Source organism: Aedes aegypti, chromosome 1, assembly GCF_002204515.2.
Source record: "Aedes aegypti strain LVP_AGWG chromosome 1, AaegL5.0 Primary Assembly, whole genome shotgun sequence".
Lineage (NCBI taxonomy): Eukaryota > Metazoa > Arthropoda > Insecta > Diptera > Culicidae > Aedes > Aedes aegypti.
Genome location: NC_035107.1, coordinates 14,975,189 through 14,995,884, shown reverse-complemented (window position 1 = coordinate 14,995,884; position 20,696 = coordinate 14,975,189). Strand labels below are relative to the sequence as shown.

Sequence of the window (20,696 nt, the reverse complement as noted above, 5' to 3'; positions counted from 1 at the left end):
ATTACATAGAGCTTTTCGCTTTCAAATGTTGTTGGGTCAGCTAGTAGCTCCAGATTCTGCTTTCCCCAGAAATTACTCAAGCAATTCCTTTGAGGATTAATGAAAAACATTGCTCCGAGAATTCATCTAAAATAATAACAATAATTTCCCCAGAAAATCTTTAAAGGATATGTCCGAGGATTTCTCTAGTATATTTATCAGAGATGGATTCTTCCAAAAAAAAATTCAGAGGTTCTCCAGAACTACTTCCAATGGAGATTTCTGGTAACTCCATAAGTAATTTTGGAATAACATGATGAAAATTGGTCAGATCTCTGGAAGAATTTCTGATGAAATCTTTGTGGTAATCCGCAGAATAATTTCTGAATATTTTTTGGAATTCTGGCCAAATCTTTGAAAGAGAAACTACGGGAACCACTGCAAATAGACCACCAGCAACGTTACTTCGAATTAGTAACATCCCTATCCCAAAAGCTCATCGCCTTAATCAATGGTATCTTCGTATTCAGATGTTACAATGCGTCGAGGTGGACACTGAATATCGTCGTAGCCTTCATTGCCTTGTGCGTAGATTGAGGTTGGATGACCTAGAACTTCCATTGTATTCAATGATTCCCATAAATATGTCTGAGCATAAACTACATTCACAATTCATCGACAAATAACTAATTAAGCTCGTCAATTTTGAGATCTATATTGATTCCAGGAAGTTCTTCGGTAATCCAGAATGTCCATGAACTTATATTTCTTAGTGTTCTTGATTTCGCTCGTCGTCATGGAAGATCTTGGATGGTTCAGAACATCTATTGAATTTAACAAATCATGCAACCCATATCCGTGTATCGGTAACACCTGCATTAAAGCTATGTACAAGAAAACAAGGCGTAAATCGTAATCCTGGGTTAGAATTTGTGACCCGAAACATTCGAACTGAGGTTTGGCTTTGTTACTGAAAAATATGTATTCCAACAGTCCTCTTAAGAGCTATTATACATCGTAATAAATGCATCATTCAACCTTGGTCACATTACCCCTGTGTAACAATTAAAAACTTAACAAATACATTCAAAATGTATCCAGCACCACCATCCATCATAGCCCTGACTAGTTCTACTGTAGTACGGAGGCAGCGAAGATCTGTTTCAAGATCTGAGGCAGCTGTTCGAGGTTCATGCACACGAAGCTCTTCCCGGTCGTCATGTTTTCGGCGATTCTAAAACGGAATCAATCATTAGAATGAAAATTACATTTCAACCTTACACGTGAAGAAACTCACAGTTGCGCCTCATCGCCCAGGCTGCCGATGAAGATCACGTACGCCTGCACCTTCGGCGACTGCTTCTGCAGCAGATCGTTCAGGTTCCTCGGCGAAATGCCGTACCGCGAGAGGTTGGCATCGCTCAGCACCACCACGATCGCCTCGTCGCAGTCCTCCTTGGCCAGCGAGTCCACGGCATTGCGAGTGGCCGGCAGCGTGTGATCGCCGCTCCAGCAGAACTGCGAGTGCGCGTGCATCATCTTGATCGTCTCCAGCCGACGCTTGTCGTCCTTCGGTGGGTTGTTCACGTTGATGAACGGAATCTCCACGGCTTCGCCGCTGTGACCCACGATGTCGTACTTGATCTTCGTTTCGAAGCCGTCGAAGGCCTCCATCACCATTACGACCGCTTCCAGTTGACGGTCCAAGCGACCGTCGTACCCGTTGAAGCGATACATCGATCCGGATACGTCCACCACCAGCTTCAGCCGCTTGGGTTTCTCCTGGGGCTGTCCCGGTTCCGGATCCTGCTCGACGCGCTTCTTGTAGATGTTCTTCTCACCCGTAATGCCTTCCACCAGTTTCGTATCGTCCATCTCCCCGGAGGTTTGATGCTTCTGCCATTGTCGCTCCTTGCTCTTCGCTTGCAGCGCTTGCAGAATTACCCGGAGCTGCTGTACTTGCTTCTGCACCGGTCCGGCAAACTCCATATACACCTTGTGATCATAATGACTCATCTGGATCTCGTTCAGCTTCTCTTCGAATGCTTTGCGGTTCATCTCCCTAGCTGCCAGTTTGACGTGCTCTGGGATGTCGTCTTTTTCTGCATCGGATAGCTGGTGCACCTTGTGGCCGGCATCCAACCGATAGGGACCTCCTTTTCCACCCAAACCGGCCGTGTCGCGACCTCCGGTGCCTCCGGCCCAGGTGTTTCCTCCCACGTGGGGATCGTTGTTCGGGTCTACCTTTCCATGCTTAGGTCCGGAGACGTCCTTCCCGCTTTTGCTTTTGATCGTCATCTGAATCTCCCTCTGCTTCCGGAGTGCAGCCAGTTCGTTCTTCGCGTACGGAGCGATCGCCAGTCCGTGCTTGAGCAGTACGTTCGTGACCTGATCGAGCGTTTCCGGCGTGTGCCGATCGTAGTCCAGTACGTTTCCGATCAGCTCGGCCATGTCGTCCGTGGGGAACTTCTGCAGGTGCTTGACGATGTTGACCACTTCGCGCGTGGAGTACGGATAGTTGAGAATTCCGCTGTCGGCCATGTCGCGCAGCTCGGAGAAGGCGTCCACCAGTTGACGGATGGTTGCCTCGGGGACGTCCGGGCCGTACTGCTTGAGCAGGTAGATTTCCGAGTTGGGTGAGGGGTTGTCGACGGCGTGGCAGGAGAAGAGGTCGCCGAGCGCCGCGAAGAAGTCGTTTCCGAGGAAGGGGAAGCCCGGACGATTGGCAAGCACTACCATCCGGAAGTCGGGATGGGTGTAGATCAGTTTGTCGTTGGGTGGAGGGGTACCTCTTGGAGGTGGACAGATCTTGCGCCCGTCGGATAGCATCATCTCGCCGTTTTCGACTAGGGTTTTGAGGATGCAGGTGACGTGGATCGGAGCTTTGTCGGCTTCGTCTACGACGAGAACGTGCCCGTTTTTGACGGCCTTGACCAGTGGAGAGTCCTCATAAATGATCTTGCCGTCGCGGATGCTCGCTTGCAGGGTAAGGGATTGCACGGTGGTGTCGCGGTGCAGTTGGATGTACTCTCGGGGTCGGTTCATGAGCTGCAGGAGACGGTCGGCGATCTTGTTCTTTCCGACGCCTTGATTGCCGACCAGAAGGAGATGTTCGCCGAGGGTGAAGTCCTGCAGCAGGCGTTCCATGAGTTTGACGTGCTGCGGAACGTTGTAGAACACGATGTCCGGAACCTTGCTGATGGCTTCGGTTTGGTAGATCGGGACTTGGGTATTGCCGATGCGGAGTGTGCCGTTATCGGTGGAGATGGTGATGTCCTCGGCGCGGTGCTCTTTGCCAGGAGCGACTTCGCATGAGCGCAGGGCGTTCTCCAGCACGCTTCTTGGCACATTTGGCATGAACTTCGACAGGAATGTGTTGTGGAGAATGCTGTAGGCGGAACGGTCCGAAAGGTGTTCACCGTATTCGTGGAGTCTACGGGCTATTCGAAGGAGCTGACGAGTTGACAGATTGCTAGCTAGATTCTGCATGGTAGTGTCGCCGGAAGATCGTAGGTAATGCGCCACGCGTAGAATCTGGTGCATGGTGTTGTCCAGCGGGCCGTAGAGGGAGTTGACCACGTTGAGCTCTTCATCTTTGCTGAGACCGCGTACTTCGTGGAATAAGAAGAGGTTCAAGGTTTCTGCGGTGATCCAGTTGGTTCCGGTCTTTTGATGTGGCTCTGCCATGGCAATGATTCGGAATGCCGGATCGATGCGAAGGATTCCCCGTGCGTTGAGTTCTTCTTTCGTAAGGCCTGTCTGCAGCAGGCGGTCGAACCGGTCGTGGCGCATCAGGCGTCTTCCGTCGTACAGCTGCATCTCGCGATCGTGAACCAGCCGGTGCAAGATCGCTAGGGTGCTGTGATGCAGTCGATGGATACCATCGAGAGCTATCACGTGACCGCTTAAGGCCGCTAGCAGTAGAGGCGAGTCCTGCCAAACGGTGTCCCCGTTGAGTTTGGTTGTGCGCTTTTGGATGAGGTCTCGGGCCGTCATGTCCTGGTAGAGGACCATCGTTTCCACTTGTTGGTTGAGCAGCCGGCAGAGTTCGTTCGCCAAGATCGACTTGCCGCAGCCTTTGGGACCGATCAGGCAGACGTCGCCGACGGCTATGGATTGGATGAGGTCCGCTAGGAGGTTTTGCTGGTAGTAGGTCTTCTTGTAGGTGGTGGGCAGGTTTTCCACGTCAGACTTGCCACGTTGAATGGGGAAGCTCACTGGTTTGGCGTTGACCTTCAAGTTCACGGAGAGTGTGGATTCGTCCAGCGGCTCCACGCTGGTAATTTCCGTGGAGGCCGTTTGATCGGGAGTTATCTTCAGCGAATCCATGAGAGACTTGGTAAGACCAACTCCTTCCTTCTCCAAAAATACGGAGTATGGGTAGAGTCGACTTAGGAGACTGTGCTCGGTCAGTAGAGGGTTGTTATTGATCAGCATTCCGGCGTAGCGAAGGTTGTCGATTGGGAAGTCCGGCAGCGTTGATGCCGAGGAAAGAACGCTGAATCCGAATGAGGTAAGTTTCGTGAGAACTTCGGGACTCTTGTCACCGGACAAAATCTTGCACTCGGTGAGGATGTCCTGAAATAATTAAAGTCAATTATAAATCACCTTCTGATCATACGCAGAAGATCATAACTCACCAGGTAAGGCAGATCGCTGACATCCCGCGCTTGGAACCGCGATCGGAGAGGTGGATCAAGCGGCGATCCTCGATACTTCGGCACCGGCAACCCCAAAGCAATCACTCGGAAGTCTTCGGAAACTCTCACCAGGCCCCACTTGTCCAGTTGATCTCTGTTGAAGCGCTACGACGACGAATACTTGAAGTTACTAACCAACCGCCTGAACCGTCCAATCAACTCACCTCCAGCAAACTATCGTAGTTCTTGGCGGAAATCAAGAACCGCCCATCCTCCAGATGCATCTCCCGGTTCTCCAGCAGATTGTTCAGAATGGGCAGAACATTCCGCTCCGTTTTCTCCACGCCCTCGATCACCAGGATCCGGCCTTCGGTAGCTGCCCTCACCGCACTCTGGTTGTAATACGTAGCCGTACCGTCCAGAATCTCCCGCCGCTGCTTCAGGTCACTCTCGGTCGTATCGCGGTTCAGCAGAATGTACTCGACCTCCCTCCGGGTCAGCTCCGAGTACTGCATGATCAGATTCCTCCGTAGACTGCCGGGCCTGCCCAGCAAGATCATGTCCTGACCCAGGTTGTCCTTCTGCAGCATCCACCTGAGGTGATGTAGCCGAGTCTGCGATAGCTGCGCTTCACCAGTTTCAGCGACTTTCACTATCAAAGATCAACCGATTATTGATCGATCATCACGTGGATTTGATCTGTACTCACCGTATCCATTCGGGACCAGTTCCGGCTGCTTCGGTGGTTGGATCTCCTTCTCGACGTCATCGATCCGAATGGTGGCCCCCGTGGAACTATGCCGGAACCATACCGTTGGACTTCCGCTTCCGTTGTTCGATGGTCCATTCGTGAGGATTCGCTTCAGCACGTTTAGCCGCCGAACCGTTTGGACGTTCCGCGGAAGCATTTTCCCGATCGATTGATGATGATCCGCACCGTCGCCGTCGATCGAAAGATGATGTGTTAGCTAATCACCTCGCCACTCACTCGCTGTGTTCCTCTGCAGCCGAGGTCAAAGTCCGCGGCTGGATAAGTGACGGTGGTTGCGAAGTGGGAACTTCGGAAAGGGCGTAATCATCAACTGCTTTACGTATAGAAAATCCAATATTCTGATGGAATTTTTAAGATTCGCCCTTCGCGAAGGTAAGACGAAAAGACGCAAATTTTGCGGTTTTGTTTTGACTGGGACTTTTGCGTGTGCCAAACAAACTGACAGCTGATTTTGACACTTCCTATCAGTCGGTTCTGTTTTGGTTCGAGACGAGCTTGTAGTGGTGTCAGCATGTTTAAAGCACTTCGAAACATCGATGCAAACGAATGTAATGGGAGAATCACAGGGTGGCTCACAAGATATGAAATAAGACCTTAAAGAATTATTTTTGCCGTTGGAATCAACATAAATTCGAGTCGACTGAATTTCCAGGGGAAACTAGACTGAATTTCCACGGAAAATTCTCCTGAATTTCCAAGGAAAATTCTCCTGAATTTCCTGGGGAAATTCTCCTGAATTTCCTGGGGAAATTCTCCTGAATTTCCAGGGGAAATTCTCCTTAATTCTCCTCCCTTGGAAATTCAAAGGAATTTCCCTTGGAAATTCAAAGGAATTTCCCTTGGAAATTCAAAGGAATTTCCCTTGGAAATTCAAAGGAATTTTCCTTGGAAATTCAAAGGAATTTTCCTTGGAAATTCAAAGGAATTTTCCTTGGAAATTCAAAGGAATTTCCCTTGGAAATTCAATGGAATTTCCCTTGGAAATTCAATGGAATTTCCCTTGGAAATTCAAAGGAATTTCCCTTGGAAATTCAAAGAAATTTCCCTTGGAAATTCAAAGGAATTTCCCTTGGAAATTCAAAGGAATTTCCCTAGGAAATTCAAAGGAATTTCCCTAGGAAATTCAAAGGAATTTCCCTAGGAAATTCAAAGGAATTTCCCTTGGAAATTCAAAGGAATTTCCCTTGGAAATTCGAAGGAATTTCCCTTGGAAATTCGAAGGAATTTCCCTTGGAAATTCGAAGGAATTTCCAGGGGAAATTCTCCTGAATTTCCAGGGGAAATTCTCCTGAATTTCCAGGGGAAATTCTCCTGAATTTCCTGGGGAAATTCTCCTGAATTTCCTGGGGAAATTCTCCTGAATTTCCTGGGGAAAATCTCCTGAATTTCCTGGGGAAATTCTCCTGAATTTCCTGGGGAAATTCTCCTGAATTTCCAGGGGAAATTCTCCTGAATTTCCAGGGGAAATTCTCCTGAATTTCCTGGGGAAATTCTCCTGAATTTCCTGGGGAAATTCTCCTGAATTTCCTGGGGAAATTCTCCTGAATTTCCTGGGGAAATTCTCCTGAATTTCCTGGGGAAATTCTCCTGAATTTCCTGGGGAAATTCTCCTGAATTTCCTGGGGAAATTCTCCTGAATTTCCTGGGGAAATTCTCCTGAATTTCCTGGGGAAATTCTCCTGAATTTCCTGGGGAAATTCTCCTGAATTTCCTGGGGAAATTCTCCTGAATTTCCTGGGGAAATTCTTCTGAATTTCCTGGGGAAATTCTCCTGAATTTCCTGGGAAAATTCTCCTGAATTTCCTGGGGAAATTCTCCTGAATTTCCTGGGGAAATTCTCCTGAATTTCCTGGGGAAATTCTCCTGAATTTCCTGGGGAAATTCTCCTGAATTTCCTGGGGAAATTCTCCTGCATTTCCTGGGGAAATTCTCCTGCATTTCCTGGGGAAATTCTCCTGAATTTCCTGGGGAAATTCTCCTGAATTCCCAGGGGAAATTCTCCTGAATTCCCAGGGGAAATTCTCCTGAATTCCCAGGGGAAATTCTCCTGAATTTCCAGGGGAAATTCTCCTGAATTTCCAGGGGAAATTCTCCTGAATTTCCAGGGGAAATTCTCCTGAATTTCCAGGGGAAATTCTCCTGAATTTCCAGGGGAAATTCTCCTGAATTCCCAGGGGAAATTCTCCTGAATTCCCAGGGGAAATTCTCCTGAATTCCCAGGGGAAATTCTCCTAAATTCCCAGGGGAAATTCTCCTAAATTCCCAGGGGAAATTCTCCTGAATTCCCAGGGGAAATTCTCCTAAATTCCCAGGGGAAATTCTCCTAAATTCCCAGGGGAAATTCTCCTGAATTTCTAGGGGAAATTCTCCTGAATTTCTAGGGGAAATTCTCCTACATTTCCAGGTGAAATTCTCCTGAATTTCCAGGGGAAATTCTCCTGAATTTCCAGGGGAAATTCTCCTGAATTTCCAGGGGAAATTCTCCTGAATTTCCAGGGGAAATTCTCCTAAATTTCCAGGTGAAATTCTCATGAATTTCCAGGTGAAATTCTCCTGAATTTCCAGGGGAAATTCTCCTGAATTTCCAGGGGAAATTCTCCTAAATTCCCAGGGGAAATTCTCCTGAATTCCCAGGGGAAATTCTCCTGAATTCCCAGGGGAAATTCTCCTGAATTCCCAGGGGAAATTCTCCTGAATTCCCAGGGGAAATTCTCCTAAATTCCCAGGGGAAATTCTCCTGAATTCCCAGGGGAAATTCTTCTGAATTTCTAGGGGAAATTCTCCTGAATTACTAGGGGAAATTCTCCTGAATTTCCAGGGGAAATTCTCCTGAATTTCCAGGGGAAATTCTCCTGAATTTCTAGGGGAAATTCTCCTACATTTCCAGGGGAAATTCTCCTAAAATTCCAGGTGAAATTCTCCTGAATTTCCAGGGGAAATTCTCCTGAATTTCCAGGGGAAATTCTCCTGAATTTCCAGGGGAAATTCTCCTGAATTTCCAGGGGAAATTCTCCTGAATTTCCAGGGGAAATTCTCCTGAATTTCCAGGGGAAATTCTCCTGAATTTCCAGGGGAAATTCTCCTGAATTTCCAGGGGAAATTCTCCTGAATTTCCAGGGGAAATTCTCCTGAATTTCCAGGGGAAATTCTCCTGAATTTCCAGGGGAAATTCTCCTGAATTTCCAGGGGAAATTCTCCTGAATTTCCAGGAAAAATTCTCATGAATTTTCTGGGGAAATTCTCCTGAAGTTGCAGGGAAAATTATCCTGAATTTCCAGGGGAAATTCTCCTGAATTTCCAGGGGAAATTCTCCTGAATTTCCAGGGGAAATTCTCCTGAATTTCCAGGGGAAATGCTCCTGAATTTCCAGGGGAAATTCTCCTGAATTTCCAGGGGAAATTCTCCTGAATTTCCAGGGGAAAATTCTCCTGAATTTCCAGGGGAAAATTCTCCTGAATTTCCAGGGGAAATTCTCCTGAATTTCCAGGGGAAATTCTCCTGAATTTCCAGGGGAAATTCTCCTGAATTTCCTGGGGAAATTCTCCTGAATTTCCAGGGGAAATTCTCCTGAATTTCCAGGGGAAATTCTCCTGAATTTCCAGGGGAAATTCTCCTGAATTTCCAGGGGAAATTCTCCTGAATTTCCAGGGGAAATTCTCCTGAATTTCCAGGGGAAATTCTCCTGAATTTCCAGGGGAAATTCTCCTGAATTTCCAGGGGAAATTCTCCTGAATTTCCAGGGGAAATTCTCCTGAATTTCCAGGGGAAATTCTCCTGAATTTCCAGGGGAAATTCTCCTGAATTTCCAGGGGAAATTCTCCTGAATTTACAGGGGAAATTCTTCTGAATTTACAGGGGAAATTCTCCTGAATTTCCAGGAAAAATTCTCATGAATTTTCTGGGGAAATTCTCCTGAATTCCCTGGGGAAATTCTCCTGAAGTTGCAGGGGAAATCCTCCTGAATTTCCAGGGGAAATTCTCCTGAATTTCCAGGGGAAATTCTCCTGAATTTCCAGGGGAAATTCTCCTGAATTTCCTGGGGAAATTCTCCTGAATTTCCAGGGGAAATTCTCCTGAATTTCCAGGGGAAATTCTCCTGAATTTCCAGGGGAAATTCTCCTGAATTTCCAGGGGAAATTCTCCTGAATTTCCAGGGGAAATTCTCCTGAATTTCCAGGGGAAATTCTCCTGAATTTCCAGGGGAAATTCTCCTGAATTTCCAGGGGAAATTCTCCTGAATTTCCAGGGGAAATTCTCCTGAATTTCCTGGGGAAATTCTCCTGAATTTCCAGGGGAAATTCTCCTGAATTTCCAGGGGAAATTCTCCTGAATTTCCAGGGGAAATTCTCCTGAATTTCCAGGGGAAATTCTTCTGAATTTCCAGGGGAAATTCTTCTGAATTTCCAAGGGAAATTCTCCTGAATTTCCAAGGGAAATTCTCCTGAATTTCCAAGGGAAATTCTCCTGAATTTCCAAGGGAAATTCTCCTGAATTTCCAAGGGAAATTCTCCTGAATTTCCAGGGGAAATTCTCCTGAATTTCCAGGGGAAATTCTAAGGAATTTCCAGGGGAAATTCTAAGGAATTTCCAGGGGAAATTCTAAGGAATTTCCAGGGGAAATTCTAAGGAATTTCCAGGGGAAATTCTAAGGAATTTCCAGGGGAAATTCTAAGGAATTTCCAGGGGAAATTCTAAGGAATTTCCCTTCGAATTTCCAAGGGAAATTCCTTCGAAAATTGGAAGGAATTTCCCTTGGAAATTGGAAGGAATTTCCCTTGGAAATTGGAAGGAATTTCCCTTGGAAATTGGAAGGAATTTCCCTTGGAAATTGGAAGGAATTTCCCTTGGAAATTCGAAGGAATTTCCCTTGGAAATTCGAAGGAATTTCCCTTGGAAATTCGAAGGAATTTCCCTTGGAAATTCGAAGGAATTTCCCTTGGAAATTCGAAGGAATTTCCCTAGGAAATTCGAAGGAATTTCCCTAGGAAATTCGAAGGAATTTCCCTTGGAAATTCGAAGGAATTTCCCTTGGAAATTCGAAGGAATTTCCCTTGGAAATTCGAAGGAATTTCCCTTGGAAATTCGAAGGAATTTCCTTGGAAATTCGAAGGAATTTTCCTTGGAAATTCGAAGGAATTTCCCTTGGCAATTCGAAGGAATTTCCCTTGGAAATTCGAAGGAATTTCCCTTGGAAATTCGAAGGAATTTCCCTTGGAAATTCGAAGGAATTTCCCTTGGAAATTCGAAGGAATTTCCCTTGGAAATTCGAAGGAATTTCCCTTGGAAATTCGAAGGAATTTCCCTTGGAAATTCGAAGGAATTTCCCTTGGAAATTCGAAGGAATTTCCCTTGGAAATTCGAAGGAATTTCCCTTGGAAATTCGAAGGAATTTCCCTTGGAAATTCGAAGGAATTTCCCTTGGAAATTCGAAGGAATTTCCCTTGGAAATTCGAAGGAATTTCCCTTGGAAATTCGAAGGAATTTCCCTTGGAAATTCGAAGGAATTTCCCTTGGAAATTCGAAGGAATTTCCCTTGGAAATTCGAAGGAATTTCCCTTGGAAATTCGAAGGAATTTCCCTTGGAAATTCGAAGGAATTTCCCTTGGAAATTCGAAGGAATTTCCCTTGGAAATTCGAAAGAATTTCCCTTGGAAATTCGAAAGAATTTCCCTTGGAAATTCGAAAGAATTTCCCTTGGAAATTCGAAAGAATTTCCCTTGGAAATTCGAAGGAATTTCCCTTGAATTGAAAGGAATTTCCCCTTGCAAATTCAAAGTAATATCCCCTTGGAAATTCAAAGGAATTTTTCCTTGGAAATTCAAAAGAATTTCTCCTTGCAAATTCAAGGGAATTTCCCCGTGCAAATTCAAATGAATTTTTCCCTGGAAATTCAAAGGAATTTCCCCTTGGAAATTCGAAGAAATTTCCCCTTGGAAATTCAATGGAATTTCCCCTTGGAAATTCAAAGGAATTTCTCCTTGAAAATTCAATGGAATTTCCCGTGGAAATTCAAAGAAATTTCCCGTGAAAATTCAAAGGAATTTCCCGTGGAAATTCAAAGGAATTTCCCTTTGGAAATTTCAAAAGAATTTCTTCTTGCAAATTGAAAGGAATTTCCCCTTGCAAAATGAAAGGAAATTCCCCTTGGAAATTGAACAGAAATTTCCGCTTGCAAATTCAAAGGAATTTCCCCTTGGAAATTCAAAGGAATTTCCCCTTGGAAATTCGAAGAAATTTCCCCTGGGAAATTTAAAGGAATTTCCCCTTGGAAATTCGAAGGAATTTCCCCTTGGAAATTCAAAGGAATTCCCCTTGGAAATTTAAAGGAATTTCCCCTTGGAAATTCAAAGGAATTTCCCCTTGGAAATTCAAAGGAATTTCCCCTTGGAAATTCAAAGGAATTTCCCCTTGGAAATTCAAAGGAATTTCCCCTGGAAGTTCAAAAGAATTTCCCCTGGAAATTCAAGGGAATTTGCCCTGGAAATTCAAGGGAATTTGCCCTGGAAATTCAAGGGAATTTGCCCTGGAAATTCAAGGGAATTTGCCCTGGAAATTCAAGGAAATTTCCCCTGGAAATTCAAAGGAATTTCCTCTGGAAATTCAAAGGAATTTCCCCCAGAAATTCAAAGGAATTTCCCCCGGAAATTCAAAGGAATTTCCCCTGGAAATTCAAAGGAATTTGCCCTGGAAATTCAAAGGAATGTACCCTGGAAGTTCAAAGGATTTTTCCTTGGAAGTTGAAAGGAATTTCCCCTTGGAAATTCGAAGGAATTTCCCCTTGGAAATTCAAAGGAATTTCCCCTGGAAGTTCAAAAGAATTTCCCCTGGAAATTCAAGGGAATTTGCCCTGGAAATTCAAGGGAATTTGCCCTGGAAATTCAAAGGAATTTCCTCTGGAAATTCAAAGGAATTTCCCCCAGAAATTCAAAGGAATTTCCCCCGGAAATTCAAAGGAATTTCCCCTGGAAATTCAAAGGAATTTGCCCTGGAAATTCAAAGGAATTTGCCCTGGAAATTCAAAGGAATGTACCCTGGAAGTTCAAAGGATTTTTCCTTGGAAGTTCAAAGGAATTTCCCCTTGGAAATTCGAAGGAATTTCCCCTTGGAAATTCGAAGGAATTTCCCCTTGGAAATTCGAAGGAATTTCCCCTTGGAATTTCGAAGAAATTTCCCCTGGGAAATTTAAAGGATTTTCCCCTTGGAAATTCGAAGGAATTTCCCCTTGGAAATTCAAAGGAATTCCCCTTGGAAATTTAAAGGAATTTCCCCTTGGAAATTCAAAGGAATTTCCCCTTGGAAATTCAAAGGAATTTCCCCTTGGAAATTCAAAGGAATTTCCCCTTGGAAATTCAAAGGAATTTCCCCTGGAAGTTCAAAAGAATTTCCCCTGGAAATTCAAGGAAATTTGCCCTGGAAATTCAAGGGAATTTGCCCTGGAAATTCAAGGGAATTTGCCCTGGAAATTCAAGGGAATTTGCCCTGGAAATTCAAGGGAATTTGCCCTGGAAATTCAAGGAAATTTCCCCTGGAAATTCAAAGGAATTTCCTCTGGAAATTCAAAGGAATTTCCCCCAGAAATTCAAAGGAATTTCCCCTGGAAATTCAAAGGAATTTGCCCTGGAAATTTAAAGGAATTTACCCTGGAAGTTCAAAGGATTTTTCCTTGGAAGTTCAAAGGAATTTCCCCTGGAACTTTAAAGGACTTTGCCCTGGAAATTCATAGGACTTTCCCCTGGAAATTCGTCTGAACATCCAAGGAAAATCTAACTGAATTTTCAAGGGAAGTTTGTATGAATTTTATCAAGGAAATTTCGTCTGATTTTTTTAGGAAAGTTCGTCTGAATTTTCATGGGATGATTGTCTGAATTTCTAAATGATTTCACAAAAAGAATTCTACTCACTGTTCCAACAATTATTTAGCATCAACAGAATCTTACAATAGGAAGGTACAAATAGCCTTAGTTATTGCTTATAAAAGAGCTTGTCTCTATATTCTTTTTCTAAGTTTTCCTCAACATAGATTCGTTAAGGTTTGGAGGGAGTTTCACATCTTTGACAATACAAACACACGCTCGATCCGATTCATTGATAATCATATATAAAATAGCCTTTATTTGTTAATATTTTTTCTTGCAATCATATGCCTAAATATCGTTCAATCTGTTTCACAATCGGTAGTGTTGTCGGTCCTTGCCATTTCTTCTAATAAACACCACCGGCCACGAATACTATGCGTTGCGTGTCGGTTTTCTTTTCATCATCATCGGTTCGATTCAATACAAACGATTGCACAAAAAATACATTCTCTACGAGAGGACCCTATGCTTAAACGTATAATACGAGCGAAACAAATAAATTAACTTCTCTTCTCCGTAGCGTCTCCATCTGCCCTTCCTATTCGCGCTAGAGCGGTCACGGTCGTCGCTATGCGATAAGATCATTCTTCGTCAACTGTCAACTAATTATTATAAGAGCACTAGTAACTTTGTCAACTGTACAAGGATAAATAGTCAAACGAGGAAATAACTAAACAGGTCTACCTAAACTCGGATTGCTTGCCCTAGTGTACACGGTCGGTTACACGAAGAGCAACTTGTTCGGCGAGCCGTTCACCGTCGTCAGATGCACTCCGTTGCTATTGCTCAGCAGAAGATTGCTATTGGTACCACTACTGCTACTGCTATTGTTCGCACCGCTTGCGTGATGCGCCGGCGGTCCCCCATTCTGGAAGTAGCTCGCCGTACCGCCGTTCGCCATCCCATTGCTGACGAAGCCGTTCTTGCCGTTGAGCAGCGTCGTGTCCTCCAACGTTTGGTACTTGATGTTGTTGTTGGTGTACGGCAGGATCGTCTCCTTCGGTTGCTGATGTCGCGAGAAGTACTTGGCCTGCGCAAACGGAACAATAGTCGAAGGTGAGTGGAGTTCATCATGAATCGAACGTCAAGCACGATCTTACCCTATTGTAGCACAGAACGCCCATGATGGCCACCAGCATTCCAAAGATGTTGACCCAGGTCACCGGATTGCCCAGGATGAACAGCGAGATCGCTATCACGAAGATACGCTTGCTGGCGCTGGCCACGGCGTACGTCAGCGGAGTCACAATCGACAGCACGCTGAACGCCAGTATGTTCTGCAGCCAGTTGAGGACGCCGTCGGTGAACAGCAGTGCGATTACCCGGTAATCGCCAGTTGTCTGCGAAGCAATCAAGATTCAGAACATATCTCTTCAATTGATAAGATCGAACAATACTCACGATGGCCGGATGCTTCATCACGCTGAACAGATCGAAGTAGATCCACACCGGTAGGAACATGAACAGTGCCAATCGGCCCAGAATGTGCAACAGCCGCAGATGGTGGACGCCCGTCTCCTTCAGGACCTTCTTGGAGAAGATGTTCTGCAGCGAGAAGCCCATGGTGGCCAATAATGCGCTTATTAATCCGACCATGTCGAATGAAAGCTCCGTCAGGGTGGCTATTCCGACGCCGACGATGATCGGCACCAAGCTCAGGTAGACGGCCTTGGTTTGCCGCTCCCGGAGGATGATCCGCGACAGGATTACGGTGAATAGCGGCATGGTGGCTTTCACTGTAAGAGAGAGAAATGCATATAATAAGTAGGGTAAATGATGGCTTCGGCACCCTGAGGGTATTTTCGGCAACACTAACTTACCGTCCTTCTTAGGATTTATCTACGGAACAAGGGTTGCCTGCAATGTACTCAACATGTTCCTTGAACTATAATCTTCCATATAAATCACATCCTCTACCAAAAATATTATATAACATGGGTTTTATTATTAAATGAAATAAATGCTTACGAAATTATCGTCATTCGTGAGCTGCCGAATAGAACAACACAACAGCTGAGCGGTTCCTCAGAAAATGACGACTTTTTTCCCAAATTTCATTTTTATATTTTTTGATTTGGATGAAATTTTGCACATGCTTTCTTTATGCCCAAAAATGCCTTTTTGCATCATCGGCTCGCCATTTTGACTCTAGCCTTACTTTCGAGAAGGGCCTAAGAAAAAAAATCCTTAATAATTTTCAAAAAATTATAACTTAGAAACGGTTCGTCCGATCAGTTTGGTGCCTTCCACAAAGTTTTAGGTTATTGTTGGGACTATCTGGAAAAAAATATACACTGTAAAAAAAATGTTGTATTTTTTTATAAATCGAAAATAAAGCTTAAAAATCAATTTTCTCAAAAATCGTATTTTTGATTTTTTTTATTTTTTTATATGTTAAAGTAGACAAAAAATGAAGTCTTTTGCACAGTGGGTCAAGATGGAGAAATCATGGACAAAAAAGTTATGGTTTTTTTAAAAAAGGTTGATTTTTCAATATGGTCTAAATAAACTTTTTGAATGCTTTTCGACCCGATTTTATGAAAGTACGCAAAATTTTCAACAAAAAAGGTATATGAGAAAATTTTGCTAATTGCTACCGAAACATTTGAAAAGTTTATTATGACCATTTTCAACAAATTCACCTTTTTTTAAAAAAAAATCATAACTTTTTTGTCCATGATTTCTCCATCCTGACCCACTGTGCAAAAGACTCCATTTTTTGTCTACTTTAACATATAAAAAAATAAAAAAAAAAAATCAAAAATACGATTTTTGAGCTTTATTTTCGATATATAAAATAATACAATATACATCCCTTCAAAATTTTGCATGCAATCAAATTGCGTTCAAAAACTAGGTAGTTTTTATTATTTTCCACAAGAAATAAATGGGCAAAATGATACACCGTTTCATTCAATTAAGTACTCAAGACGTTTTTGTACTAGTGTAGAATCGACTCGTGGTTAAATCACTTTGTATTTCCATATAACGGAACGGTATCGTTGTGTTATGCTATGAATCCTGGAATTCAACGATCTAAAAGTGAAAAATCGAGTCGACTGAGAAACACGTAGGATCGTTAGAATAGGTTTGTTCACTTTTATAACTTGTCTGTTTGAATAAGTTCTCGAGATTTTTATACAATACAAGTCATGCACAAATTACGACACGCTCCAGAGGGGAGAGGGGTCAGACATAGCGTGATAAGCCTCACAAGGTGAGGTGCATAAATTGTGACAAGTGGTCGTTAAAGTCCCAATTTAGCGTGACATAATTTGTGTACCACACCTTTTTTAGCGCATCAAGAGTATTCACAAAATCAGATTGGCTGTTTTGTAAGTATAACGCAGAACCAAGAAAAAAACTAATCATCTAATTGCGCCCGATAATTTTACTCCGTCAAGCCATGAAAGATGTTCGTCATAAACAATTAACCTCTTATCATCACTTTATAGAACAATACTCCTCATGAAATTATTTCCCGAAAAACATAATACCAATAAGCCATTCAATCCTTACCGAACGAATTGATGCGCTGTTTGGTTCATTTGGTTCTAAAACTTGATGATTTTAATAAATTTATTTTCGTTGCAAGAAGAGAACATCGGACTCGCCCTTATTCAATATCATTCCATTCGTTGTTTTGCTTCCGTCAACAACGAAACAAAATCCCGATCTGCCATAGTGAAAAATCGTGCCGGCAGCGGTGGATGGCCCCATTGTTTACGTTGAAAGTAGGTACATGAAAATTGCGTTATCTGTCACTTCGCGGGGGGGTTGGGCCAAACAAACTATACTCAGGAAAATGAACTATCGATAAACATAGGAACCCCTTATGAAAGTTCGCCACAAGAAATCGGATTGAAACTCATAAATTTACGTTATGGAACCGACATTTGAAAACAAAAATAGTTTTCGCGGCAACCTGGAATCGAACCAAGGACCTTGCAATCGATAGGCTCGTGCGCACACTTCTCATCTATCGACGTCTTGATGTGGGGTGATGCTAAAACGATACATAAAGCGTTCGTATTGCAATAATCGTTCCATCTTTCTTAAGGAAAAATGTATGAATTTCGATAGTCCTGCTCGCTGCGTGTAGAATTGATTTGCAATAAGAACAAATCAAGATAATTGTGTTCCTCTCAAGTTTTCTAGGCAGCGTCCATTTATTACGTAACGCCAAAATTGGCAATTTCTGGACCCCCTCCCCCCCGTCCGTAACGCTTTTTGTATGAAAAATTTCAAATTTTTGTATGAGCCGTAACGCTTGAGCCTACTCCCCCCCTCCCCCTAGAGCGTTACGTAATTTGTGGACGCCGCCCTAGAGCTTTTCAATAAGCGAGATTATCTATGAAACCTCAAAAGTGACAATTTAAAAAGGCCTTTTTCAAGCTTTTTTCGATGATTTATTAAAAACTAACGACATCAAGGGAGATACTGGCGGCTCTCTATTGCTATCCCAACGTGTCGCTGGTTCTAAAATGTAAACATCCATACAATATTACGATCAAACAATGGTAAAAGCGTAATAAATTTTCTCGAAAACATCCATTTTAGGAATTTTGCTGATTATTGCACGTAGCAAATAACTGCTTTCAAACAATATTTTTCAAGCGCATCGATTGACTGCAATTTTGCGAATAATGATTTTCCCTTTTCTGCGTTGAACCTTAAAATTGGTTCTGGACTTAGGTTGGTGGTTTTTCAATTATACTCCCATTTGACAGCCGCCCTCCACCCTTGAACGACATAAGTCATGAGCACAGACAAACAGACGTCACACTCTCATCATTGTCCATCGACCACCTTTTTAACGGTCGATTCAAAAATATGGTAGGTGGTCAATCCGCCACCCGCAGCGCTCGTATCGTTTTTGTTCGCGTTTGACGTTTGGACACTACCGCCATCTGTTGGCCCGTCGGCCAAATACAATAATTTTAGCATTGGGCGCACATGTCCTCGTGACTATGATTGTGATCGAGATTTGTTCTAAGTGTTACGTCTGTTTGTCTGTGTCATGAGTGTTGTTTGAATGGGGACGGATGGTGTGGATCAGGAGCGGGTAAAAAGGATAATATTGTAAGTTGTTAGAAAATGCATTTCGCCGAAGTTGGATCTTTCTCATGGTTCCGGGTCATTTGGCCGAACGCCGTTTGGCCGAATGCCGTTTGGCCGAACGTCATTTAGCCGAAAGGGTCATTTGGCAGAATGCCATTTGACCAAACGCCGTTTGGCCGAATTTGAAAAAAAAAAAAATAATGAGCTACAATTACCATGCATTTTGTAATTACGTTCAAAGCTGAATTTCAAAGAACAGTTTGGAGGAACATCCTAGATGTAAGCAATTTTTCACTTCTATGCTAGCGGAAATAGCTGCCAGCATAGGTTTTCGCATTCCATTTGTAGTCAGTCAGCTTTTGACAGTTACTAAAACGGTTTACTTATTCGTCCTTCTGTAGCATCAGTTTGCTTCAATCATTCTGATCGTACTTAGTAAATTAATTAAAAACAGTGAGTTTATTTGATGCAAGTATTTTCCGACTCGTCCGGTTTACTGATATACGCAATCAACGGTGCAGAGTTCAGTTAACACTTTGTAATAATAATCTTGGTGGAGAATGACATCACATCATCCTTTGTGTTAAAGATTATATGTTTTAATAAAACTCTTTACTTAGACTGAATTCCAATAACTATGAAAAATATTCAAATATGAAAGAACAGCATATGATCAAAATCCCTTATAAATTTTTAGTAAGTGTAACGCAAATAACTGTTATATCAGTATAACTACAAAGAATTACCGATGATTTAAAGAAGGTAAAATTCCCTTTGAAAATAAAAGCTAAATTATTTCCAATAATAATTAAACCAGTACGAATCGAAAGAAAAGCCTATGTTTGAAAGAAGGAAAAAATTCTGATGAAAATATAAAAAAAATTCAAACCCTAGCACGCCGTTGGTAATCTACAGCTTAGAGTCTTGACGCGAGCTCACAACTTCGTCCGGAATGAACGGATCGTATTGATTATGCTCTTGGAGCACTTATATATCGACAAACATGATATCCCGCCTCATCGTAAAGATCAACAAATTAATTAGTTGATCAATTATTGGGCCACACTTATGATAATGCTACACATCAGTGTTAAAAAAAAGAGATATTTTTGTTTGTTATTCGGCCAAACGGCATTCGGCCAAATGGCGTTCTTCCAAACGGCATTCGGCCAACCGGCGTTCGGCCAAATGGCCGGACACCCTTTCTCAGAATCTATGCAAGATACCCTACTTCGGAAGTAGGGCGCATTCGAACGCATCCAGATGTGAATCGCAGGCATCACTTCCGAAGTTAGGTAACTCGCATAAGATCTGAGAAAAACCCATTTTCGGCGAGGAAATATTTCTAACTTTTCACCACGCCGACAATATCGCGGCGCTCATTTTAAATCCACATCCAGCGGCGTCAGTAACGCGCAGACAATATTGTGCTCTGCAAGATAAATCCACGTAATGCGATTATATGAAAATGTCGATATACCGTCGCAGTGATAATGAAAATCACCAAATGTTTCTGATTTACCAAATTTGAAACATTTGCGTCCTTGAAGAACGAAAAAATCCAAGCCTACTTGAATTTTGACGTTGAATTTAAATAACATTAGGAGAGAAACCTCAAAGTTTGAGCCAAAAATATTGAGATTTAGGAGTGGCGCAAGCGTCTTGAAGGTGAATTTTCAAGTCACAAAATTGGCCTTCAGTGAAGTAACCATAACTTCGGTTATTTCTAACCAATTTTGAAAATTTAATTTTGAATATTATGATGCTAAATTATATTCAAAATTAAATTTATGAAAACTTTGTACAACATCAAATTTGTCCTAAATCGAAAAAAGTCTTTGTTAGAAGTAGTTTTTTTCCAAATTTTTCTTCATTTTACTGAAAAAATCATATTTGTTTGACCATAACTGCATAAATACTGTTTTAGAAGCAAAAAATAATTGTTTACAAACTGTTCATACAACACATTTTTCTAAAAAATGGGTTTGGCTTAGTTTTGTAACAAAAATTAAGAAAAAATCGAATTTCTTTGGATTATTTAAGTTTTTTTTGCCAAATATTACATTTTTCATATAAAACTTATGTTTATAAACCATTTGATTTTAATTGCTAGTTGAATACCCAAGTAACACAACTAGTTATATATGAGTTGATATTTCAAGTTTTCAGCATATGATGTTGTATTTTTCTAATATTATATGTTTTAAATCTGACACTTGTACAGCTTAAAAAGCGCAAAAAATGGCGGCTTATATAACATCTTATAGATCGAACAACTACTTATAATAACATTTTTTAGACGATTCATAGACTTACTCTCAACATGATAGAGACATAACTAATATCTTAAATAATCACTAGTTCTAATTAGGTATTTTTTTAGTGCTA

General features: G+C 42.6%; 2 protein-coding genes across 2 annotated transcripts in view; both read right to left on the bottom strand.

The window, feature by feature from the left end:
* Positions 1-936: 936 nt before the first annotated feature.
* LOC5574647 (von Willebrand factor A domain-containing protein 8) lies at positions 937-5,786 on the bottom strand. The gene is made up of 5 exons (XM_001661521.2): positions 5,329-5,786; positions 4,844-5,271; positions 4,620-4,784; positions 1,277-4,557; positions 937-1,213 (listed from the first exon to the last, which is right to left on the bottom strand). The coding sequence occupies exons 1-5, from the start codon at positions 5,525-5,527 to the stop codon at positions 1,111-1,113; spliced, it is 4,176 nt and encodes a 1,391-aa protein (XP_001661571.1). The 5' UTR covers positions 5,528-5,786; the 3' UTR covers positions 937-1,110.
* A 7,681-nt stretch (positions 5,787-13,467) lies between these two features.
* Positions 13,468-20,696, bottom strand: part of LOC110674749 (solute carrier family 35 member E1 homolog) — a 42,016-nt gene continuing 34,787 nt past the window's right edge. The window contains exons 2-4 of the mRNA XM_021839003.1: positions 14,649-14,983; positions 14,348-14,587; positions 13,468-14,277 (exon numbers count right to left, since the gene is read on the bottom strand). Coding sequence (XP_021694695.1) covers positions 13,969-14,277; positions 14,348-14,587; positions 14,649-14,983 — 884 coding nt within the window. The 3' untranslated portion in view covers positions 13,468-13,968. The remainder of the gene's footprint in view (positions 14,278-14,347; positions 14,588-14,648; positions 14,984-20,696) is intronic.

What these genes read in the sequence shown, in the direction of transcription:
- LOC5574647 (XM_001661521.2), bottom strand. Translation starts at nt 5,527, where the DNA reads ATGCTTCCGCGGAACGTCCAAACGGTTCGGCGGCTAAACGTGCTGAAG. An exon ending in ACTGGTCCCGAATGGATACG is followed by an intron (nt 5,272 to 5,328) that starts GTGAGTACAGAT and finishes GATCTTTGATAG; the next exon opens with TGAAAGTCGCTGAAACTGGT. An exon ending in CTGGGCGATGAGGCGCAACT is followed by an intron (nt 1,214 to 1,276) that starts GTGAGTTTCTTC and finishes ATTCCGTTTTAG; the next exon opens with AATCGCCGAAAACATGACGA.